At 44.6% G+C, this 19,827-nt stretch overlaps 2 protein-coding genes across 2 annotated transcripts in view; both read left to right on the forward strand.

Annotated features, from left to right (window-relative positions):
- The window catches only part of TTC38 (tetratricopeptide repeat domain 38), a 28,105-nt gene extending 27,254 nt beyond the window's left edge, over positions 1-851 (forward strand). The window contains exon 14 of the mRNA XM_083181307.1: positions 328-851. Coding sequence (XP_083037433.1) covers positions 328-421 — 94 coding nt within the window. The 3' untranslated portion in view covers positions 422-851. The remainder of the gene's footprint in view (positions 1-327) is intronic.
- Positions 852-2,221: 1,370 nt separating this feature from the next.
- YARS2 (tyrosyl-tRNA synthetase 2) lies at positions 2,222-8,293 on the forward strand. The gene is made up of 5 exons (XM_083181309.1): positions 2,222-3,096; positions 4,338-4,505; positions 6,383-6,538; positions 7,168-7,338; positions 8,012-8,293. The coding sequence occupies exons 1-5, from the start codon at positions 2,270-2,272 to the stop codon at positions 8,169-8,171; spliced, it is 1,482 nt and encodes a 493-aa protein (XP_083037435.1). The 5' UTR covers positions 2,222-2,269; the 3' UTR covers positions 8,172-8,293.
- The last annotated feature ends 11,534 nt before the right edge of the window (positions 8,294-19,827 follow it).

Genomic DNA, 19,827 nt, shown 5'->3' on the forward strand with positions numbered 1-19,827 from the left:
TAGAATGTGGGGTGGGGCTTCAGGAGGTGTTGAGGGCGGAGCATGCTCCATTTTCTGAACTTTCGTTAAAAAAAAATATACATATGATGGAAGGAAACCATCTGATTCTTCCCCATTGAAAGCAAAAGTATTCTACATCGGCCATAAAACATCGAAGACTTTCAATTATCGATGGCAATCCCTATCTGAGAATTAGATGGTTTTTGGGACTAGACCAACCTGCAGCCAATCAACTCAACCTCCTTGGGGATAGCATTCGTTTTTAGTTATGTGTAACCTGTATAAGACGCTCTCACAACTACTGTCATTTTATTTCTCGTTCCGCAGATGCCTTTTAATCGAGAGAGATATTCTGAGACCCAATTCACCGATGACGGAGAGACTTATGAGGAAAGCTTCTGCTGTTCATAACCTCGTATAGACTCCGTATCTAGAAGTCTTTTACCTCTGTGACCAAATCTTCAGGAAAAACAATGAGTCACAGATCACATTTTAGGGCAGAGCAATAACACAAAATCTATAGAAATTGTTAAAAAAATATTTTTTAAATGATCACCTGCTACAATAAGACGTTTGTGTGGGAAGAGAAAATAACATGTTGGAATAGTTCCCAAGGCTGAGGGAAAGCAACACTGCCTTTCAAAGGACAATAAATGTAATTAGTTTTTTTTTGTGGAGGAAAAGCAACATAACTCAGTGATTTCCTAACGTTGCTGAAATGTACCAATCAGACACGATTTCTCCATGTGCGCTTCGCAGATCGATGCTATGCCGATGCTTAATGCCGCAATCCTTTGGGAAACGTTTTTGTTGAAGATGTTTCTTTACCATAAATCACTCTGGTTCCTGTAGTTCATCTTGTTCATTTTTGTATTTGTAATTCAAGCAGCTATTGCCAGCTTAGGGGGAAATGTATCAAACTAAAAAGGGTGGAGTGTTTCCCATAGCAACCAATACTCTGCTATCTAATACATTATCCTTTATATGGTGGCACAAGGTGTCCGCAGCACCTTACAAAGTACACAAACGGGATGCACGAAACAAGGAAAAGTGACGGAAGCTGGTTCCAGGCTACAGGACGTACCAGACAGTGTTGTAACGTAACACCCATCGTAGTGTGTACCCTAAGAGCCACCCAATCCATTGACGGCTGTGCATTATATGTGCTGCACGTAACCCTGCGCTGGCCGTGGAATTTTCCCATGTGCAGCACATCCGAGGGGACGGTTACACAGCTAACGCGGCGTTGTTACGTGCAGCATGTGACAATGCATTGAGCTGCCGTGTTGCACCTAAGGAAGGTGTGTACCCAGCTGCGCAGGACATGGACGAGGTTCTGTAACATCAGTAAGAACCAAACAGGCAGTGCCAGCTGCACCTAAAGGTTTGGCGCAGTTATAGTTGGTGGAGAGGCGTCAGTAAGGGGAGAGGGACATGCTGAGAGCTTATAGTCTCGTCCAGTATATGTGCCAATGGGGATCCCTCCATAGTGGTCACAGATGAAATTATGGGGTCCCTTCATAGGGGTCATGTATAACATGATAAGATGGAGATCTCACCATAGAGGTCATGTATGTTTGGATGGAATTAATCCATAGCGGTCAAGGATGGGATGATGGGGATCCCTCCATGTAGGTCACATATGACATGAGGGGGATTCCTCCATGGAGGTCATGTATTTGGAGATGGGGCTCCTCATTATTCTCATGTCTCCTCAGTAGCAGTTACTGTATGATGATGGCAGGGCACGCTGGGACTTCTAGTCCACCAGCAGCAGTTACTGTAGGGTGATGGCAGGGCACACTGGGACTTCTAGTCCCCGGCAGCAGTTACTGGATGGTGATGGCAGGGCACGCTGGGACTTCTAGTCCCCCGGCAGCAGTTACTGGAGATGGTGATGGCAGGGCACACTGGGACTTATAGTCCCCCGGCAGCAGTTACTGGAGATGGCAGGGCACGCTGGGACTTATAGTCCCCCGGCAGTAGTTACTGGATGGTGATGGCAGGGCTCACATACTTGCCTACCAGACCCTCTCCATGAGGTAGAAAAGGCTCTGTTCCTGGGCTTCCCTGGCAATGGATGATTGCCAGCACCTGTGGTGACACCTTTCTTACCAATTACCTAGCTCCCCACAGGTGATGGCAATCATACATTACCAGGGAAGTCCAGGAACAGAGCATTTTCTACCTCATGGAGAGGGTCAGGTAGGCAAGTATGTGGCAGGGCACGCTGGGACTTCTAGTCCCCCGGTAGCAGTTACTATATGATATGTGTTATGGCTGGGAAGATGACAGGAGGACTCCCTTTAAGCAAGCACATCCTGTTTCCCAGCAGCCCCCGCGTTTCCCCAACATGGCGGCGCCCATGGTGCACGCTCTGCGCTCCGTTTCCCGGCTGCGCCGGCCCCACACCCGCGGCCTGTCCGGCCTCCCCGAGCCGCTGCTGTCGGCCTCCCGGCGGGGTCTCTTCCAGGACGTATTCCCGGAGGAGACGGCAGTCTCTCGGCTGACGGAGCTGCTCGCTTCCGGCCCACAGACCGTGTACTGCGGCTTCGACCCCACGGCGGACTCGCTGCATGTGGGGAACCTGCTGGCGGTGCTGGGGCTGCTGCACTTCCACCGGGCCGGCCACCACGCCATCGCCGTCATCGGGGGTGCCACGGCGCAGATCGGGGACCCGAGCGGCCGGAGCCGGGACAGGGAGCCGCTGGGGCCGGAGCAGCTGGAGGGGAACGTGCGGGGGCTGCGGGAGACGCTGGACCGGATCTTCGGCCACCACGAGTCGCTGCTGCCGGCGCAGGCCGGGCTCCGGGGCCGGGTGACGGTGCTGGATAACCGCACCTGGTACCGGCAGCGCGGCGCCGTGGAGTTCCTGGCCTCGGAGGGGAGACACCTCCGCATGGGGGCGCTGCTGAGCCGGCACAGCGTGCAGAGCCGCCTGCGCTCCCCGGAGGGCCTGAGCCTCAGCGAGTTCTGCTACCAGCTCTTCCAGGCCTATGACTTCCAGCATCTGCACCGGGAGCACGGCTGCCGCATCCAGCTGGGGGGCAGCGACCAGAAGGGGAACCTCATGTCCGGGCACGACCTCATCAGCAGGTGCGGCACACATATGTGTGTCATGTATGCCATCGGTGTGTCATGCAGTGTTGCAAGTAAGGGGGTACGGCGTGGTACGGAGTACCTGTAAGAAAGATGTTGCAGGTACGCAGTACCACTTACCCCGTGACCCACTGTCAATTCTATTTTTATTTTAAGTCTAAATATAATGCATCCGCAACCCGCCCACCCAGCATTATGATTGGTGCTGTATGCAGCTACTGGCTACTGCTGATTTAGCCTGTCACACTGACAGGCATCAGCGGCGCCGACAGCATGAAGAGCAGGCTCCACTATTGTAAGCACAAGCTGCCTGGCTCTCCCCCAAGGCCAAGCAAGAGCAAACCCACCCCCAGCCATCCCTATTTCCCATTCCTTGTCCCCTGATGCCACGCCATTATTGTCATTTAGTCACTCCTCTAGCTTGTGTGACCACGCCCCCTTATGACACATGGTCACGCCCATTGTTGGTGGAGGCTATCAGTACCACCAAGAAAAAAATTCTACTTGCACCACTGGTCATGTATGTCATTGATGTGTGCGTCACATATGTCATCAGTGTTTGTCATGTCATCTGTGTGTGTGTGTGCATATTAGGTCACCCAAGTGTGTGCCATGTATGTCATCTGTGTGCAACTGTGCATATCATATGTCATCCATGTGTCTCTTGTGTGGGTATGTTATCAATGACTTTGTGTGTGTCCTGCCCAGACACCACTTTATCTACAGGTCAGCACCACATGTATGTGCATGTAATCTGAGTTTGTCATGTCTGGGCACAATTTCATGCGCAGGTCATCCCTGTACCTCCTGTGCAGACATAGTTTAATCCAGAGGTCAGTCCAATGTCTGTGTGTGTATGTGTGTCACATAGGTCACCCATGTATGTGTGTGTCATGTCCGGGAATGACTTCATCCTCCTGTCAGGCTGACGTGTGTTATGTATGTCATCCATCTGTATGCGTGTCATGTATGTTCTCAGAAATATGCTCCTTATGTGTCATCTATACGTTAATGGGGATCCCTATATGGAGGTTGTGTGTGCGACAATTGGGATTCCTTCAGATCTCATTTTTGATGACGGGGATCCCTCTCTGAAGGTGATCCCTCAACGGACGTCATGTATGTTATGTGTTGGGGATCCCTCAGCGGAGATGTTGGGTGGTCGGCAGGTAACACACAGGATGATGCTTCCTATGTAACCTTTATACATCATACTGTTGTTGTTTTTCCCTGTGCAGGACGACGGGAGAAGACGTGTTTGGGATCTTGCTGCCTCTTATTACGAGCAGCACCGGGGACAAGCTGGGGAAGTCGGCTGGGAACGCCGTGTGGCTGAGCAGGGAGCGCACGCCCTTGTTTGACTTCTATCAGTTCTTTGTGCGGCAGCAGGACAACTGTGTAGAGAGGTGAGTCCGGCACCTACCCTGGGGAGCAGGCAGCCGTCTGTGCATGGAAATAGTAGTATTCTACAGTGTCTAGGCCTACAAAAGGTCGTCTGAGCTTAGCGTTTTTTTGTACTTTTTATACTTTCACGTGGACTCCGATTTGAGAATAAGTCGACAGCTATACCACAAAAATATGGACGAACGTTTCAATGTTAACCGTTGACCTCGATATTAAAAAGATAGGGACACGTGACAAGTTTTTCAGTTTTTTTTTTTTTTTTACTGGATTGTTCTTACGTAGAAGGAGAGGGCTGAGGCCAAAGCATGGTGAGCGCAGGCGTTAAACTAATTGGCGGTCCGTGTCAATAGTTGATACTGACATCAAAAAATGTGAAACACTCATGTCTTTCTCGTGTTGATCTTTCCCAAGTTGACCTTTTGAGGTAGACCTAATGACTGCCTATCTAATAATCTGCACCCAAAAGATACTAAGGGGGAGATTCTCTAAACTAAAAATGCTGTAAAAACCCCGTTTCTGCCAGCGGGACTAGCGGAACTCCTCTATTTAATGCTGCAGTTTCCGACAGCATTGATGGCTTTCTGATTCGGCTTTTTTTTTTTTTAAGTCGAATCTTAATTGTCGGAAATGGGCGCTAATTGACAAATTCTTGGGATTGAATCCCCCCCTAATGTCATTTTACACTTTATATTTCTTGTCTGGATTCTTATGTGAAAATCCTGGATTTGAATATAAATCCTGAGGCTTTTGGCACCATCTAGTGGACAGAATAAATTCTGCAGACACAATCTTAGGTCACCTTGATTTTGCTCCTTAGCCCAGTGGTTCCCAAACTGTGTGCCTAGGCATCCTGGGGTGCCTTGGGTTGGTGGACCAAGATCAATTCATATTATTTATGGTCAATGTACCATATCCTGTTTATTGGTTTACATGTGCTGCAGTGTTATACAGTATTTAAAGGAAAGAGATGGTATGTCTCTACATTCTTTAAGGTCCTATACTAATAGCCCCCAGCACATCCTGTTTTAATTATCCTTCTTGAATATTGTATATGCTGGGATGGGGGGATTGTTATGATAGTTTAGTGTGTTTTAGGTAGTGGGGGGAGATGTTAGATTTAGGGCTCCAGGTATTCCCAGGTTGGGGGAGAGACATACAGGGGGGGGGGGGGACGGGGGGGGGGGGGGGGGACACGGGACATACAGGGTGGGGGGGGGGGTGTTGATTTGGGTCCTTTTGGACTTTTTCTTTGTTAGCATTAATATGGGCTGTTTCGTGTTTACATTTATTTTCTTTTAGACAGTGGTGTTTTCCTATTCAGTCATTCTATTCTACAAGCTGGCAGTGTATTATACACCATATACAACATGTCTGTGCCTCTCCATACTCATCGGCTCCCGACAGCCCGAATGGCGCCTCCGGGCTTGTGTAGAACTATTTGTTTATATCTTGGATATCATTTGTCAATATGTGTGACACATGTTTAGGTACTGATGCAACACACCAGAGATTATATACCTCTACTATACAAATACTGTTGTACCAAGATGCCACTGTCTGTGATATTGTTTTATTTTCTTATTTTCTTTTCTTGCAAAATCAATAAAAAATATTGAATTAAACATCCATTCGCATGTCACTGGGACCCTCCCACATCTTTTGATGGTCGCTGTCCATGAGTACATTAGAATGCATCAGATCTGTAAATACTCCTCTATTGAATTGTGTTTTTTGCTAATTAAGTTTGGCTGCAACGCAGGGTTCACCAGACAGTCAGTGAGCCCCAGATCCATAATGATCACTGCTCCGAGCCAGTGAACGTGTCGCTCATCCAGATTACAGCCTGAAGCCTCGTGCACATAATCATTTCTTGTTCTAGGTTCCTAAAACTCTTCACCTTCCTCCCGCTGCCGGAGATTGAACACATCATGCAGCAACATGCCAGGGAGCCCGAGAAGCGATTACCCCAGAAGAGACTGGCCGCAGAGGTAACGAAACTCGTTCATGGTAAAGAAGGGCTGGAGTCTGCCAAGAGGTGAGTGGGGTCTACAGCCCAAATGTTCAGTCTATAGCATGGTAGGTGCTTGTGACCCCCTAACGCAGAGCATGGGAGGGCAACAGGTCCTACACCCATATTGGAACACTACGGGCTCACTACAGTGGTGTTTTTAAAGAATGTCTTGTTTGTGAATGGGTAAGGCTCTAGAATCTGTTGTTTTACCAGAGGCGCAGATGTAATAAGCCTGGTGAAGGTGATAAAGTAGAAGGTGATAATGCAGCAGCCAATCGGCTATGTGAAGCAGCCGGAATTACTACAATAGCTGCGGCTTAACTTTGTTCTCTTTAGTTTAGACAAGATCCTAAACCCATAGCGTCTATTGTCTATGCCAGGCATTCCCAACCACGGTCCTCAAGGCACACCAACAGTGCAGGTTTTAGTGATATCCAGGCTTCAGAACAGATGGATTAATCAGAATCACTCAGATACTAATTAAGTCACCTGTGCTCAAGCCTGGATATCTACAAAACCTGCACTGTTGTGTGCCTTGAGGACCGTGGTTGGGAATGCCTGCTCTATGCAATGTTGCTGTATCATATTCAGCTTACAGAGTAAGGAGATTACTATTCCTATATGACCGTTGTGTCTTCTCTCTCTCCCCCTAGGTGCACCCAGGCTCTGTATCATAACAGCATTGAAGCCCTGGAAGCCATGTCTGACCAGGAGCTACAGGAACTCTTCCTAGAGGCACCTTTTGCCGAATTAATGCTTGAACCTGGCACCAGAGTACTAGACGCTTGTTTAAAAGTATCTGCGATTCCTGACGGCGCCCGTGGGTATGTATTATTGTAAGGAAAGGGTGAGCCTGTTATCTGCACCAGTGGTTCCCAACTCTGGGCCTCAAGTACCCCAAACAGGTCACATTCCTGGTCACCTGTAGATTTTTAAATGTGACAGTTGGTGGACAGGGCGAAAACCCTGTTATTGGTATTTAAGGACCGAGGTTGGGACCCCCAGGTCGACATATTTTATCAGTCCCAATATAATTTAAGGCAGAGGTCCTCAGGGCACTAAAAGTTCAGGTTTTAAATCTAGACCTGCTTGGGCTATAGGTGACTTTTCGTCCCTCGGTCAGTCTGGTTTAACGACCTGTGCTGAGCCATGGATATCTTTACAACCTGGAATGTTAGGATACTGTGAATATAGCCTTTGAGAACCGCTGCACTAAGGACAAGATACCTTCATTGTTGGTACCCCATCCCTGTACTAGAGGTTACAACAACGTTGTCTATAGCGCTAGGGATACTTGTTGTGTGTAATATACACAAGCAGCCACTACAGTGGAGGGATGCCGCCTGTACTTGATATTGTCTGAGTATTCAGCTCCTGATTGGATGGCAGCAACTCCTGTCCAATCAGATACTGTGTATCTTCCCACAGCACATCAATCGCCGCAGTGTGCTATGACCAGTCACTTTGCTGACATTTGATTGAATTTTTGTGTTTCAGCTTTGAAATAATCACTAATGGGGGTGTTAGCATCAACCACAGCAAGGTCACAAACCCAGACGAGGTCCTTTTGGTCGGTCGCCACATCCTCCGCAATGGACTGTCGCTGATCAAAGTTGGGAAGAGGAACTTCTACATAGTGAAGTGGCTGCATCTGTGACCTGTGCTGGACACTTGGCGTTGTGCGCTGGACGTTATTCTCACTGAGTGAGACATTATGCTTTGTAAATAAGTAAATGTATAATCAACACTTTAATAAATAACTGGATCAGTTGAATAGTGCACATGGGCTCTCTCTGGAGTGTGATCTGTGCAGCCTCTTCTGAAAGGGGTAATGGCCATTAGTGGTGATTGAAGGTGGTTCCTGTAGTACATAGGGTAAGTCTCCAGCTATAGCCTCAGCCTGTCCAGCTTACTTAGGTGGCTGCTGGTAACAGTGAGGACATATCCCCAGGCTCAATCACAGGAAAGTGACACTCCCACCTGTGTACTGTGCAATCGACGCTACACAATGTGCACAGAACGTCATCATTTGCTGTATCCACCCAAGTTCTTTTGGGTATGGGACATTAGGGTTGATTATAAAAAGACCGACATTCATTATATCAACCACTATAGGTCGACATTGAAAAAAAAAAAGGGATTTTTGTAAGAACTTACCGTTCGAATCCCTTTCTCTGATATGGTCCTGGTGACACAGCTCAACACTGGGATGTAGGAGGGTCCGAAGGAGCCAGGCACCTATCCTAAAGCTTTAGAGGGTAGGCTCCTCCCCTACTGCATCCCTGACTCTTCAGTTCAATCTTTCAAAGCCACTGGAATACATTAACTCAGTACAAACGCCTGCACATATTATATGCACATTTTATAACAGAGACTGTTAACTTTTAACCATTTTAACATGAACATCATAAAACTTCTGGCTTACTTACTGAGCGTAAGGGAGGGATCGCTGTGTCACCAGGACCATATCAGAGAAAGGGATTCGAACGGTAAGTTCTTACAAAAATCCCTTTTTCTCTTTCAATGGTCCTGGTGACACAGCTCAACAATGGGACGTTCCAGAGCCGGTCCTTTGGGTGGGTACGCTCAGGTCTGCAGCTCTAATCACTGCTCGCCCGAATGATGCGTCCTCCGACACGAACTCATGGAACCTATAGAATTTGGCAAAGGTATGAACAGATGACCAAGTGGCAGCCCTGCAAACCTGCTCAGCTGTTGCTCCATGTTGAACCGCCCAAGAGGTGGCGACTGACCTGGTGGTATGCGCATTAATCCTGGCCAGCACAGGCCTACCAACTTTAGTATATGCAAAAGCAATTACAGGACGCAACCACCTAGCAATGGTCTGCTTAGAAGCAGGCCAACCAATTTTGTGTACATCATACAAAACTAGCAAAGTATCAGTCTTCCTGACACTCTTTACTCTGTCCACATAAACGCGCAAGGCGCGCACCACATCCAAATTCCTCAATTTGTCCCTTTTCCTTGAACCCTCTGGGGGTTGAAACACAGGCAGAACTATCTCCTGATTTAGATGAAAAGCAGAGACTACTTTTGGTAAAAATTGGGGTACTGTCCAAAGGACAGCCCTATCATCATGAAATATAAGGAAGGGAGACTTGCAGGACAATGCTCCCAACTCCGATACTCTTTTTGCTGACGCCACCGCCAACAAAAATACCAGTTTCCATGCAAGGAATTTAAGGTCAGCTGACCTTAACGGCTCAAAAGGCGCCTTTTGAAGGCACTCCAGAACCAGAGATAAATCCCATGGCGCTACTGGTTGCTTGTAGGGAGGTTTCAATCGAGAAACCCCCTGTAGGAAGGTCTGTACTTCCGGTAACAATGCTATCCTTTTTTGGAAATAAATTGACAAGGCCGAAATCTGCACTTTGAGTGACTGGAGGCTTAACCCGGAGGAAAGTCCATCTTGCAAAAACTCAAGCAATTTAGCCAATCTAAAACGCGATGTGTGTGACTTCTGCCTTTCACACCACCGAATATAGTTCTTCCAGACCCTATAATAATTTGCAGAAAATACTGACTTTCTAGCTTTAATCATGGTGTTAACCACAGCCTCTGAGAACCCTTTGTTCTTCAAGATGGCGGTTTCAACAGCCAAGCCGTCAAATTTAACCGAGCTGAATCCAGATGGTTGAACGGTCCTTGGTTTAGAAGGTCTGAGCTCAGAGGTAGACGCCACGAGTCCACAGAAAATCTCTGAAGCCTCGAGTACCAGGACCTCCTTGGCCAATCTGGGGCCACTAAAATCACCGGGATTGTCTGGGCCTGTATCTTTTTCAAAACTCTTGCCAGCATTGGAACTGGCGGAAAAGACATAAAGTAGATTCCCCTCCCAGGGGATGGTCATAGCATCCACTGCTTCTGCCAGTGGATCCCTTGTCCTGGCATAGAACCTGGGCACCTGATGGTTGAACCTTGATGCCATCAGGTCCACATCCAGAGTTCCCCATTTCAGTGTAATCTGAAGAAATACTTGTGGGTTCAGGCTCCATTCTCCTTCCAGCAGCTCCTTCCTGCTCAGGAAGTCGGCCTCTATATTCTCCACCCCTGGTATGAATATTGCTGATAACGCTGGAACATTCTGTTCCGCCCACAAGAAGATCCGGGACACCTCCCACATAGCCAGCTTGCTGCGTGTGCCTCCCTGGTGATTCAGATACGCCACAGCTGTGGCGTTGTCGGTCTGAATCCTTAAAGGGAGCCCCTGTAATCTTTCTCCTGCCAGAGAAATCACCTTCCACACAGCTCTCAGTTCCAGGATATTAATCGGCAAGGCAGACTCCTCCGAGGTCCATAAGCCCTGCAGGCGCAGGTCCAAGACTACTGCCCCCCCAGCCCCTGAGACTGGCGTCGGTAGTGACTACCAGCCAGCTCTAGGACTGCAGAGACCGACCCCACTGAAGGGAATCCACCTCCATCCACCATTTCAGGGAAGACCGAGTTTCTGGAGACAACACTATGTGTTCCGACTTCATGGTCTGAGTATTTCCCGACCAGGCTGTCAGAATGTTCCACTGGAACACTCGAGAGTGGAACCTGGCGAACTGTAACATCTCGAAAGACGCCACCATCTTCCCCAGCAGCTTGAGACACCTCCAAACTGATGTGCTCTGAGACCCGAGGATCTCCTGGACCAAGGCAGCCAGGTCCCTGGCCTTTGCCTCTGGTAGGAATACCCGATGTAGATGGGTATCCAGAACAACTCCCAGGAACTGGAGTCTCTGTGAAGGCACCAACTGAGACTTTTGTAAATTTAAAAGCCAACCGTGAGCCTGCAAAAACCCGATGGCTTCTGCCAAGTGACTCTTTAGCTTTTCTGCTGATTCCGCTTTGAACAGCAGGTCGTCCAAATATGGAATCACAGTGATTCCCCTCAGCCGAAGCACCGCCGCCATTACTGACATTATCTTGGTAAATACCCTTGGCGCTGTAGCCAGACCGAAGGGCAACGCCTGGAATTGTAAATGCAGGTCTCCTATCGCAAACTTCAATAGAGCCTGATGTTCTGGATGGATAGGAACATGAAGGTATGCGTCCTGGACATCCATGGACGCCAAAAATTCTCCCTGGTCCAGGCTTAGCAGCACTGACCGTAGAGACTCCATTTTGAAATGCAAAAAGACTGGTGTAAGTGACTTTGCTAGTGCGCACTAGGCTGCCAATGTGGTATATCCCTTCAGGTGCCCTCCCACCTGTACAAATTGATGAAAAAGAACAAAGGTTTTGGGATAAATCCACTATCAGCGCCACTACTGAGGAAGGGTAATATTAAAAGGAGATATACATTCCTTATAATCAAATACCGTTCCTCTTCTCCGTATGTGTCACTCGAGAATTCAATCGAAATGACAGGCAATTTTCAATATATCTTTCAGGATATCGTCCTGTCCCCGGGGTATTTCGTCCAGTGTATATGCAAGAAAATGTGCAAAGGAGATGCATATAGTGCAATGACCCTTTTTTATTTAAATGTAACACACATTGACATATACATGAACAATACACAAAGTGAGTAGTGGAGGAAAAGCTGTGAGAGAGAAGGTGGTCTGTAATTACCAGATCAAATTGAGAACTCCTTTTGGGGAAATTCTCAAATGAAGCGTGGATTGAAGGGATAGCGCTCTGTCCTGTCCGGATTCAGTCCAAGGCAGTGTCCCCCCTGCTGGTAGTCGCAGCCTCCGTTCTCCTCAGTGCCTCCACAGACCCCTACACCAACACGTTTCAATCGCTAACTGCGATCTTTTTCAAGGTTAAAAGTTTCTGGTTCTGTGCGGGTTTAAATCCCCCTCCCGATTACATTGCCCGCCCCCACGCCAGCCTCCTGGCGTCCCTGCGGCATGACGTCCTACGTTGACGTCCTCTAAGCATTCCCGGTTGCCAGGACGCGGCGTGACGTCTTCTGGGTATGTCCAGTAGTTAGGACGCAGCGTAACGTCCTCTCAGCGTCCCTAGTTACCAAGACGCGGCTTCCCAGCTTCTGAGAACGCGGTCACGTGTTCTCCTTACGTGGCCGCGTCATATGCCGGCGGAGGTTTATGAGTCTCTGGTTGCTAGGCGACCGCGTCTCCTGTTCCATACGCATTCTCTGTGCCCGTCCTCCAATACAATATGAAGGAATGCAGAATATATCTATTTCTCGGTTCCATGGGGACAATTCTTTATTCAAATTCTCTTTTGGTCCCGAGTAGTTTTGATCCTTTCTGCCTGGGGCTAAATTCTTTAGGGTAGTGACACTCGTACCCAGAAAATGAGAATGAAAATAAACACAGATGTTAAAAACCAAGTATAAAATCTTGTATTGTATATAAAATCGATAATGTGGTTTTATTTTAAAAATATGGTTTTTAGAAGGATGCTGAATAAAAATATATATAAAAATATGTACTTTACTGAATATATAGTTAAAATATATAGTACAAAATATATATAAAAAATATATATAAAAAAGTTTATGGTGTAAAGTGCGTATGACTAATCCTCCCCTAAACAGATATTGCACTTTCCCCACTCAGATAAAAGAGATGTAAACGTAGAAGAAGAAGGTGGAACATATAGGTCCCAAAAAAGTGCTGCAGGTAGGGTAGATGATTAAAAAAACAGAGAGAAAAGTGGTTTTAAAAGGTGGTCTATAAGAACCATTTAAGCTCGAAATCAGAGTTTAGCCCCCCTGGCTTCAGAGTATTATGTTCATAGATGTAGCGCATCTCTTCTTTTGCCAGGGTACTTGTTAGATTTCTTTTTCTTGGGTCTAGAGTTACTGATTTGATTCCCATAAACCTTTTAATGTGTGCAGTGGAGCTGTTATGTTTAGTCTTGAAGTGGTGGGACAATGAGTGTGTCTCCAGACCTTTACGGATGTTGTTTAAGTGTTCACCCATTCTGGTTTTAAAAGGTCTGGTGGTCCGGCCTATATAGAATAAGTTGCACGAGCATTCTATGGCGTACACGATATTCTTGGTGTTACACGTTATAAAGTTTCTGATTTTACAGATTTTCCCTCCGATATTAACCTCTTCAATTTTCCTAATTCCACCGCTTTTAATCTCTCTACATCCCTTACAGTCCCCACACCTGTGAAAACCTTTGGTGGTGATGGTGCCTTTCTTAATTGATGGAAGGGCACTCCGTACTACATTGTTGCTGAGATTAGGAGCGCGTCTATATATGAAAGTGGGTTTGTCGGGGATGAAGTTCCCTATGGTGGTATCTTTCTTTAGGAGGTTCCAATGTTTTTTAAAAGATTGTTCAACTAGTTTGTGTTGTGAACTAAAACCTGTAATGAAGGCCCATTCTGTTTTCTTTTTATTTGAATTGATAGGATTTGGCTCTGTTTTATCTCGTAGCAAGTTACTTCTTTCTATATTTTCCACTTCTTCTGCTATTTGTTCTAAAGACTGTGGGTCATAACCACTGCTTTTGAATTTTAATATCATCTTTGAGGCTTGTTCTTTGTATATGTGATCCTCACTACAATTTCGTCTTATTCTTTTCAGTTGTCCACCCGGGATGGATTTGAGCCATGTATTATGGTGGCAGCTGTCTCTGCCTATGTAACTCTGTGAATCTGTAGGTTTTGTAAATGTCATAGTTTTTAGTTTGTTATCTTCGGTATAGATGCTGATGTCCAAAAAGTCTATCCTTTCTTCACTTACATTGAAGGTTAATTCGATGTTAAAGGGATTGTTATTTAGATATTCACAGAATGTTTTTAGTGTGTCCCTATCTCCCTTCCAAAAGAAAAGGATATCATCTATATATCTAAACCAGGACACCAGATTCGCTCCAAAGGGATTGTTCTGCCAAACATAGTTGGATTCCCAATATCCCATAAATATGTTGGCATAACTAGGAGCGAATCTGGTGCCCATGGCTGTTCCGACCTTCTGTATGTAGTGATTGCCTTCAAACGTAAAAAAATTGTGGGATAGAATAAATTCTATTCCTTCTAGGAGTAAATCCTGTACGCCTTTTTCCATCTGGCTCTCTCTTAAGAAATGTTCACACGCCCTTATACCATCTATGTGGTTAATTATGGTATAAAGTGCCCTTACATCTGCTGACACCATAAGATACCCATTCTCCCACGGGACCGTGAGTAAAGAATTGAGTAGATCTTTTGTGTCTCTTATATGGGATTTATTTGTGAGTACCAAAGGTTGAAGGTGATGATCAATGTATTCTGATAAATTTGATGTAATGGAATTCAAGCCGGATACGATTGGTCTGCCGGGGGGGTGGGTTGGATTTTTGTGGACCTTTGGTAAAAGGTAAATCACCGGAGTAGTTGGTTCAGTGATCAAAAGGAATTTAAATTCCCTTTCCTCTATTGTATTATTAATTTTATATTTACCCAGAAAGTTCTTATATTTCTCTAGGGTGTTAGAGGTTGGGTCCATCCTAAGTTTTTGATATGTAGTGGTGTCATTTAGTTGCTTTAATACTTCATTTACATACCATTCTCTATCCATCAGAACTATTCCCCCCCCCTTGTCAGCAGGTTTAATCGTAATGTTATTATTCGTTTTTAGGTCTTTTAGGGCCTTCCTTTCCTTTAGTGTAAGATTATGTTTCATATTTTGCTGAGAGATATTTTTGACATCTTCCTGTACAAGGGCACTGAATGTTTCTATGAAATTACCTTTTATGTGGGCAGGGTAAAAAATTGATTTAGGTTTGAATCTTGATTGTTGGACTTCTTCATCCATATCTAACTGATCGTTTTGATTTTGTAGAAAAAACTTCTTTAAGCAAAGCTTTCTTGTAAATTTATGAATATCGATGAATGTATCGAATTTATTGATGTATGCTGTTGGTGCATACTTTAAACCCTTGCCCAAGACTGATTCTTCATAGGGTGTTAGGGTATGTGAACTGATGTTAAATATTTTAACTTTCTCCTGGACGAGGTTTTGTTCAGGGTTTATGTGTTTTTCAATTTCATTCCCTTTCTTTCTTGTCCTTTTTTTGGATTTCTTTTTTCTATTGTTTCTATTTGATCTTTTTTTAGATAGAAATCCTCTCTTTCCCCTATGTGTAATTTTTGTCATTTTCTGTGGTTGAATCTGTTTCCTCTTCCTAAAAAAGGAATTCTATCCCGCCTATTTTGAAGTGGTGTATATCTATTTTGAGTCATGGTGGGTGAGTGTTCCCCATTGCGAACATTCTCCTCCCATCCTCTCTGTCTATATGGGAAATTTCTTTCTCGGTCTCTTTTGTAGTCATTTCTATAGTTATTTCTATGGTCATTATATTCCATTTCTTGTCCCTTTCTATTTTCTGGTCTGTTTCTTTGATTATATTCTAAATATTTTTCTGGATGGGTTGACGACCTATTGTCCCATTGTCTCTCTCTATATCCACTTCCCTCTCCTCTTCTGGGGGAGTGTCTATATCTTTCCTCTCTGTTCTGGGGTTCCCTTCTCCATCTTGGGGTGGGTCTTGGGGTATATCTACCCTCATCGTCCGATGTAAATCTCAATTTTCTATTGAAATGTTTCTTTTTAAATATAGGGACTGGGGTAGGTATATGGTAATTTAGGGGGTCTTCATTCTCTTCCTCCCCTAATTCCTCTATTTCCCGTTTGTCCCTCATAAACTTCCTTATTTTTCTGTCTATCAGTACTTTCTCTGATTTCTTCATATTGTTGTTAATTCTTTCCTCGTATTCTTTATACTCAGGTTGATTTGATAGTGGGGCAATTAATTCTTTAAATTTAGTGATTTCTTTGTCTAATCTAATTAATTCCCTCTGTCGCTCCTCTATAATTAGATCCATTAAACGAAATGAACATTGATCTATTATTTTATCCCAATCTTCCCTAAATTGGTCAGAAGCAGATTCAAAGGAGGCTCTTTTTTGAATTTTGAGACCCTTGGGAATGATTTTATGTGTGACATATTTTTCTAAGGTGACCGATTCCCACCATATTTTATTTTCTTTGATGAGTAGATTTTCTATTTTCTTCATAATGTTCTCTAAACTTTCGTCTAAGAGATCAATATGTTCTCCATCATCTTTGAAAATTTTCTCCATAATGGATTTTCTGTGTTCTCTATGGTTGAACATTTTGCTGCACTAGGTGAGTCAGATACGGTGAGGTGAAAAGGTACAGAAGTGCAAAAAGACTGGTGTAAGTGACTTTGCTAGTGCGCACTAGGCTGCCAATGTGGTATATCCCTTCAGGTGCCCTCCCACCTGTACAAATTGATGAAAAAGAACAAAGGTTTTGGGATAAATCCACTATCAGCGCCACTACTGAGGAAGGGTAATATTAAAAGGAGATATACATTCCTTATAATCAAATACCGTTCCTCTTCTCCGTATGTGTCACTCGAGAATTCAATCGAAATGACAGGCAATTTTCAATATATCTTTCAGGATATCGTCCTGTCCCCGGGGTATTTCGTCCAGTGTATATGCAAGAAAATGTGCAAAGGAGATGCATATAGTGCAATGACCCTTTTTTATTTAAATGTAACACACATTGACATATACATGAACAATACACAAAGTGAGTAGTGGAGGAAAAGCTGTGAGAGAGAAGGTGGTCTGTAATTACCAGATCAAATTGAGAACTCCTTTTGGGGAAATTCTCAAATGAAGCGTGGATTGAAGGGATAGCGCTCTGTCCTGTCCGGATTCAGTCCAAGGCAGTGTCCCCCCTGCTGGTAGTCGCAGCCTCCGTTCTCCTCAGTGCCTCCACAGACCCCTACACCAACACGTTTCAATCGCTAACTGCGATCTTTTTCAAGGTTAAAAGTTTCTGGTTCTGTGCGGGTTTAAATCCCCCTCCCGATTACATTGCCCGCCCCCACGCCAGCCTCCTGGCGTCCCTGCGGCATGACGTCCTACGTTGACGTCCTCTAAGCATTCCCGGTTGCCAGGACGCGGCGTGACGTCTTCTGGGTATGTCCAGTAGTTAGGACGCAGCGTAACGTCCTCTCAGCGTCCCTAGTTACCAAGACGCGGCTTCCCAGCTTCTGAGAACGCGGTCACGTGTTCTCCTTACGTGGCCGCGTCATATGCCGGCGGAGGTTTATGAGTCTCTGGTTGCTAGGCGACCGCGTCTCCTGTTCCATACGCATTCTCTGTGCCCGTCCTCCAATACAATATGAAGGAATGCAGAATATATCTATTTCTCGGTTCCATGGGGACAATTCTTTATTCAAATTCTCTTTTGGTCCCGAGTAGTTTTGATCCTTTCTGCCTGGGGCTAAATTCTTTAGGGTAGTGACACTCGTACCCAGAAAATGAGAATGAAAATAAACACAGATGTTAAAAACCAAGTATAAAATCTTGTATTGTATATAAAATCGATAATGTGGTTTTATTTTAAAAATATGGTTTTTAGAAGGATGCTGAATAAAAATATATATAAAAATATGTACTTTACTGAATATATAGTTAAAATATATAGTACAAAATATATATAAAAAATATATATAAAAAAGTTTATGGTGTAAAGTGCGTATGACTAATCCTCCCCTAAACAGATATTGCACTTTCCCCACTCAGATAAAAGAGATGTAAACGTAGAAGAAGAAGGTGGAACATATAGGTCCCAAAAAAGTGCTGCAGGTAGGGTAGATGATTAAAAAAACAGAGAGAAAAGTGGTTTTAAAAGGTGGTCTATAAGAACCATTTAAGCTCGAAATCAGAGTTTAGCCCCCCTGGCTTCAGAGTATTATGTTCATAGATGTAGCGCATCTCTTCTTTTGCCAGGGTACTTGTTAGATTTCTTTTTCTTGGGTCTAGAGTTACTGATTTGATTCCCATAAACCTTTTAATGTGTGCAGTGGAGCTGTTATGTTTAGTCTTGAAGTGGTGGGACAATGAGTGTGTCTCCAGACCTTTACGGATGTTGTTTAAGTGTTCACCCATTCTGGTTTTAAAAGGTCTGGTGGTCCGGCCTATATAGAATAAGTTGCACGAGCATTCTATGGCGTACACGATATTCTTGGTGTTACACGTTATAAAGTTTCTGATTTTACAGATTTTCCCTCCGATATTAACCTCTTCAATTTTCCTAATTCCACCGCTTTTAATCTCTCTACATCCCTTACAGTCCCCACACCTGTGAAAACCTTTGGTGGTGATGGTGCCTTTCTTAATTGATGGAAGGGCACTCCGTACTACATTGTTGCTGAGATTAGGAGCGCGTCTATATATGAAAGTGGGTTTGTCGGGGATGAAGTTCCCTATGGTGGTATCTTTCTTTAGGAGGTTCCAATGTTTTTTAAAAGATTGTTCAACTAGTTTGTGTTGTGAACTAAAACCTGTAATGAAGGCCCATTCTGTTTTCTTTTTATTTGAATTGATAGGATTTGGCTCTGTTTTATCTCGTAGCAAGTTACTTCTTTCTATATTTTCCACTTCTTCTGCTATTTGTTCTAAAGACTGTGGGTCATAACCACTGCTTTTGAATTTTAATATCATCTTTGAGGCTTGTTCTTTGTATATGTGATCCTCACTACAATTTCGTCTTATTCTTTTCAGTTGTCCACCCGGGATGGATTTGAGCCATGTATTATGGTGGCAGCTGTCTCTGCCTATGTAACTCTGTGAATCTGTAGGTTTTGTAAATGTCATAGTTTTTAGTTTGTTATCTTCGGTATAGATGCTGATGTCCAAAAAGTCTATCCTTTCTTCACTTACATTGAAGGTTAATTCGATGTTAAAGGGATTGTTATTTAGATATTCACAGAATGTTTTTAGTGTGTCCCTATCTCCCTTCCAAAAGAAAAGGATATCATCTATATATCTAAACCAGGACACCAGATTCGCTCCAAAGGGATTGTTCTGCCAAACATAGTTGGATTCCCAATATCCCATAAATATGTTGGCATAACTAGGAGCGAATCTGGTGCCCATGGCTGTTCCGACCTTCTGTATGTAGTGATTGCCTTCAAACGTAAAAAAATTGTGGGATAGAATAAATTCTATTCCTTCTAGGAGTAAATCCTGTACGCCTTTTTCCATCTGGCTCTCTCTTAAGAAATGTTCACACGCCCTTATACCATCTATGTGGTTAATTATGGTATAAAGTGCCCTTACATCTGCTGACACCATAAGATACCCATTCTCCCACGGGACCGTGAGTAAAGAATTGAGTAGATCTTTTGTGTCTCTTATATGGGATTTATTTGTGAGTACCAAAGGTTGAAGGTGATGATCAATGTATTCTGATAAATTTGATGTAATGGAATTCAAGCCGGATACGATTGGTCTGCCGGGGGGGTGGGTTGGATTTTTGTGGACCTTTGGTAAAAGGTAAATCACCGGAGTAGTT

Source organism: Crinia signifera, chromosome 4 (genome assembly GCF_055691185.1).
Source record: "Crinia signifera chromosome 4, ASM5569118v1, whole genome shotgun sequence".
NCBI classification, from domain to species: domain Eukaryota; kingdom Metazoa; phylum Chordata; class Amphibia; order Anura; family Myobatrachidae; genus Crinia; species Crinia signifera.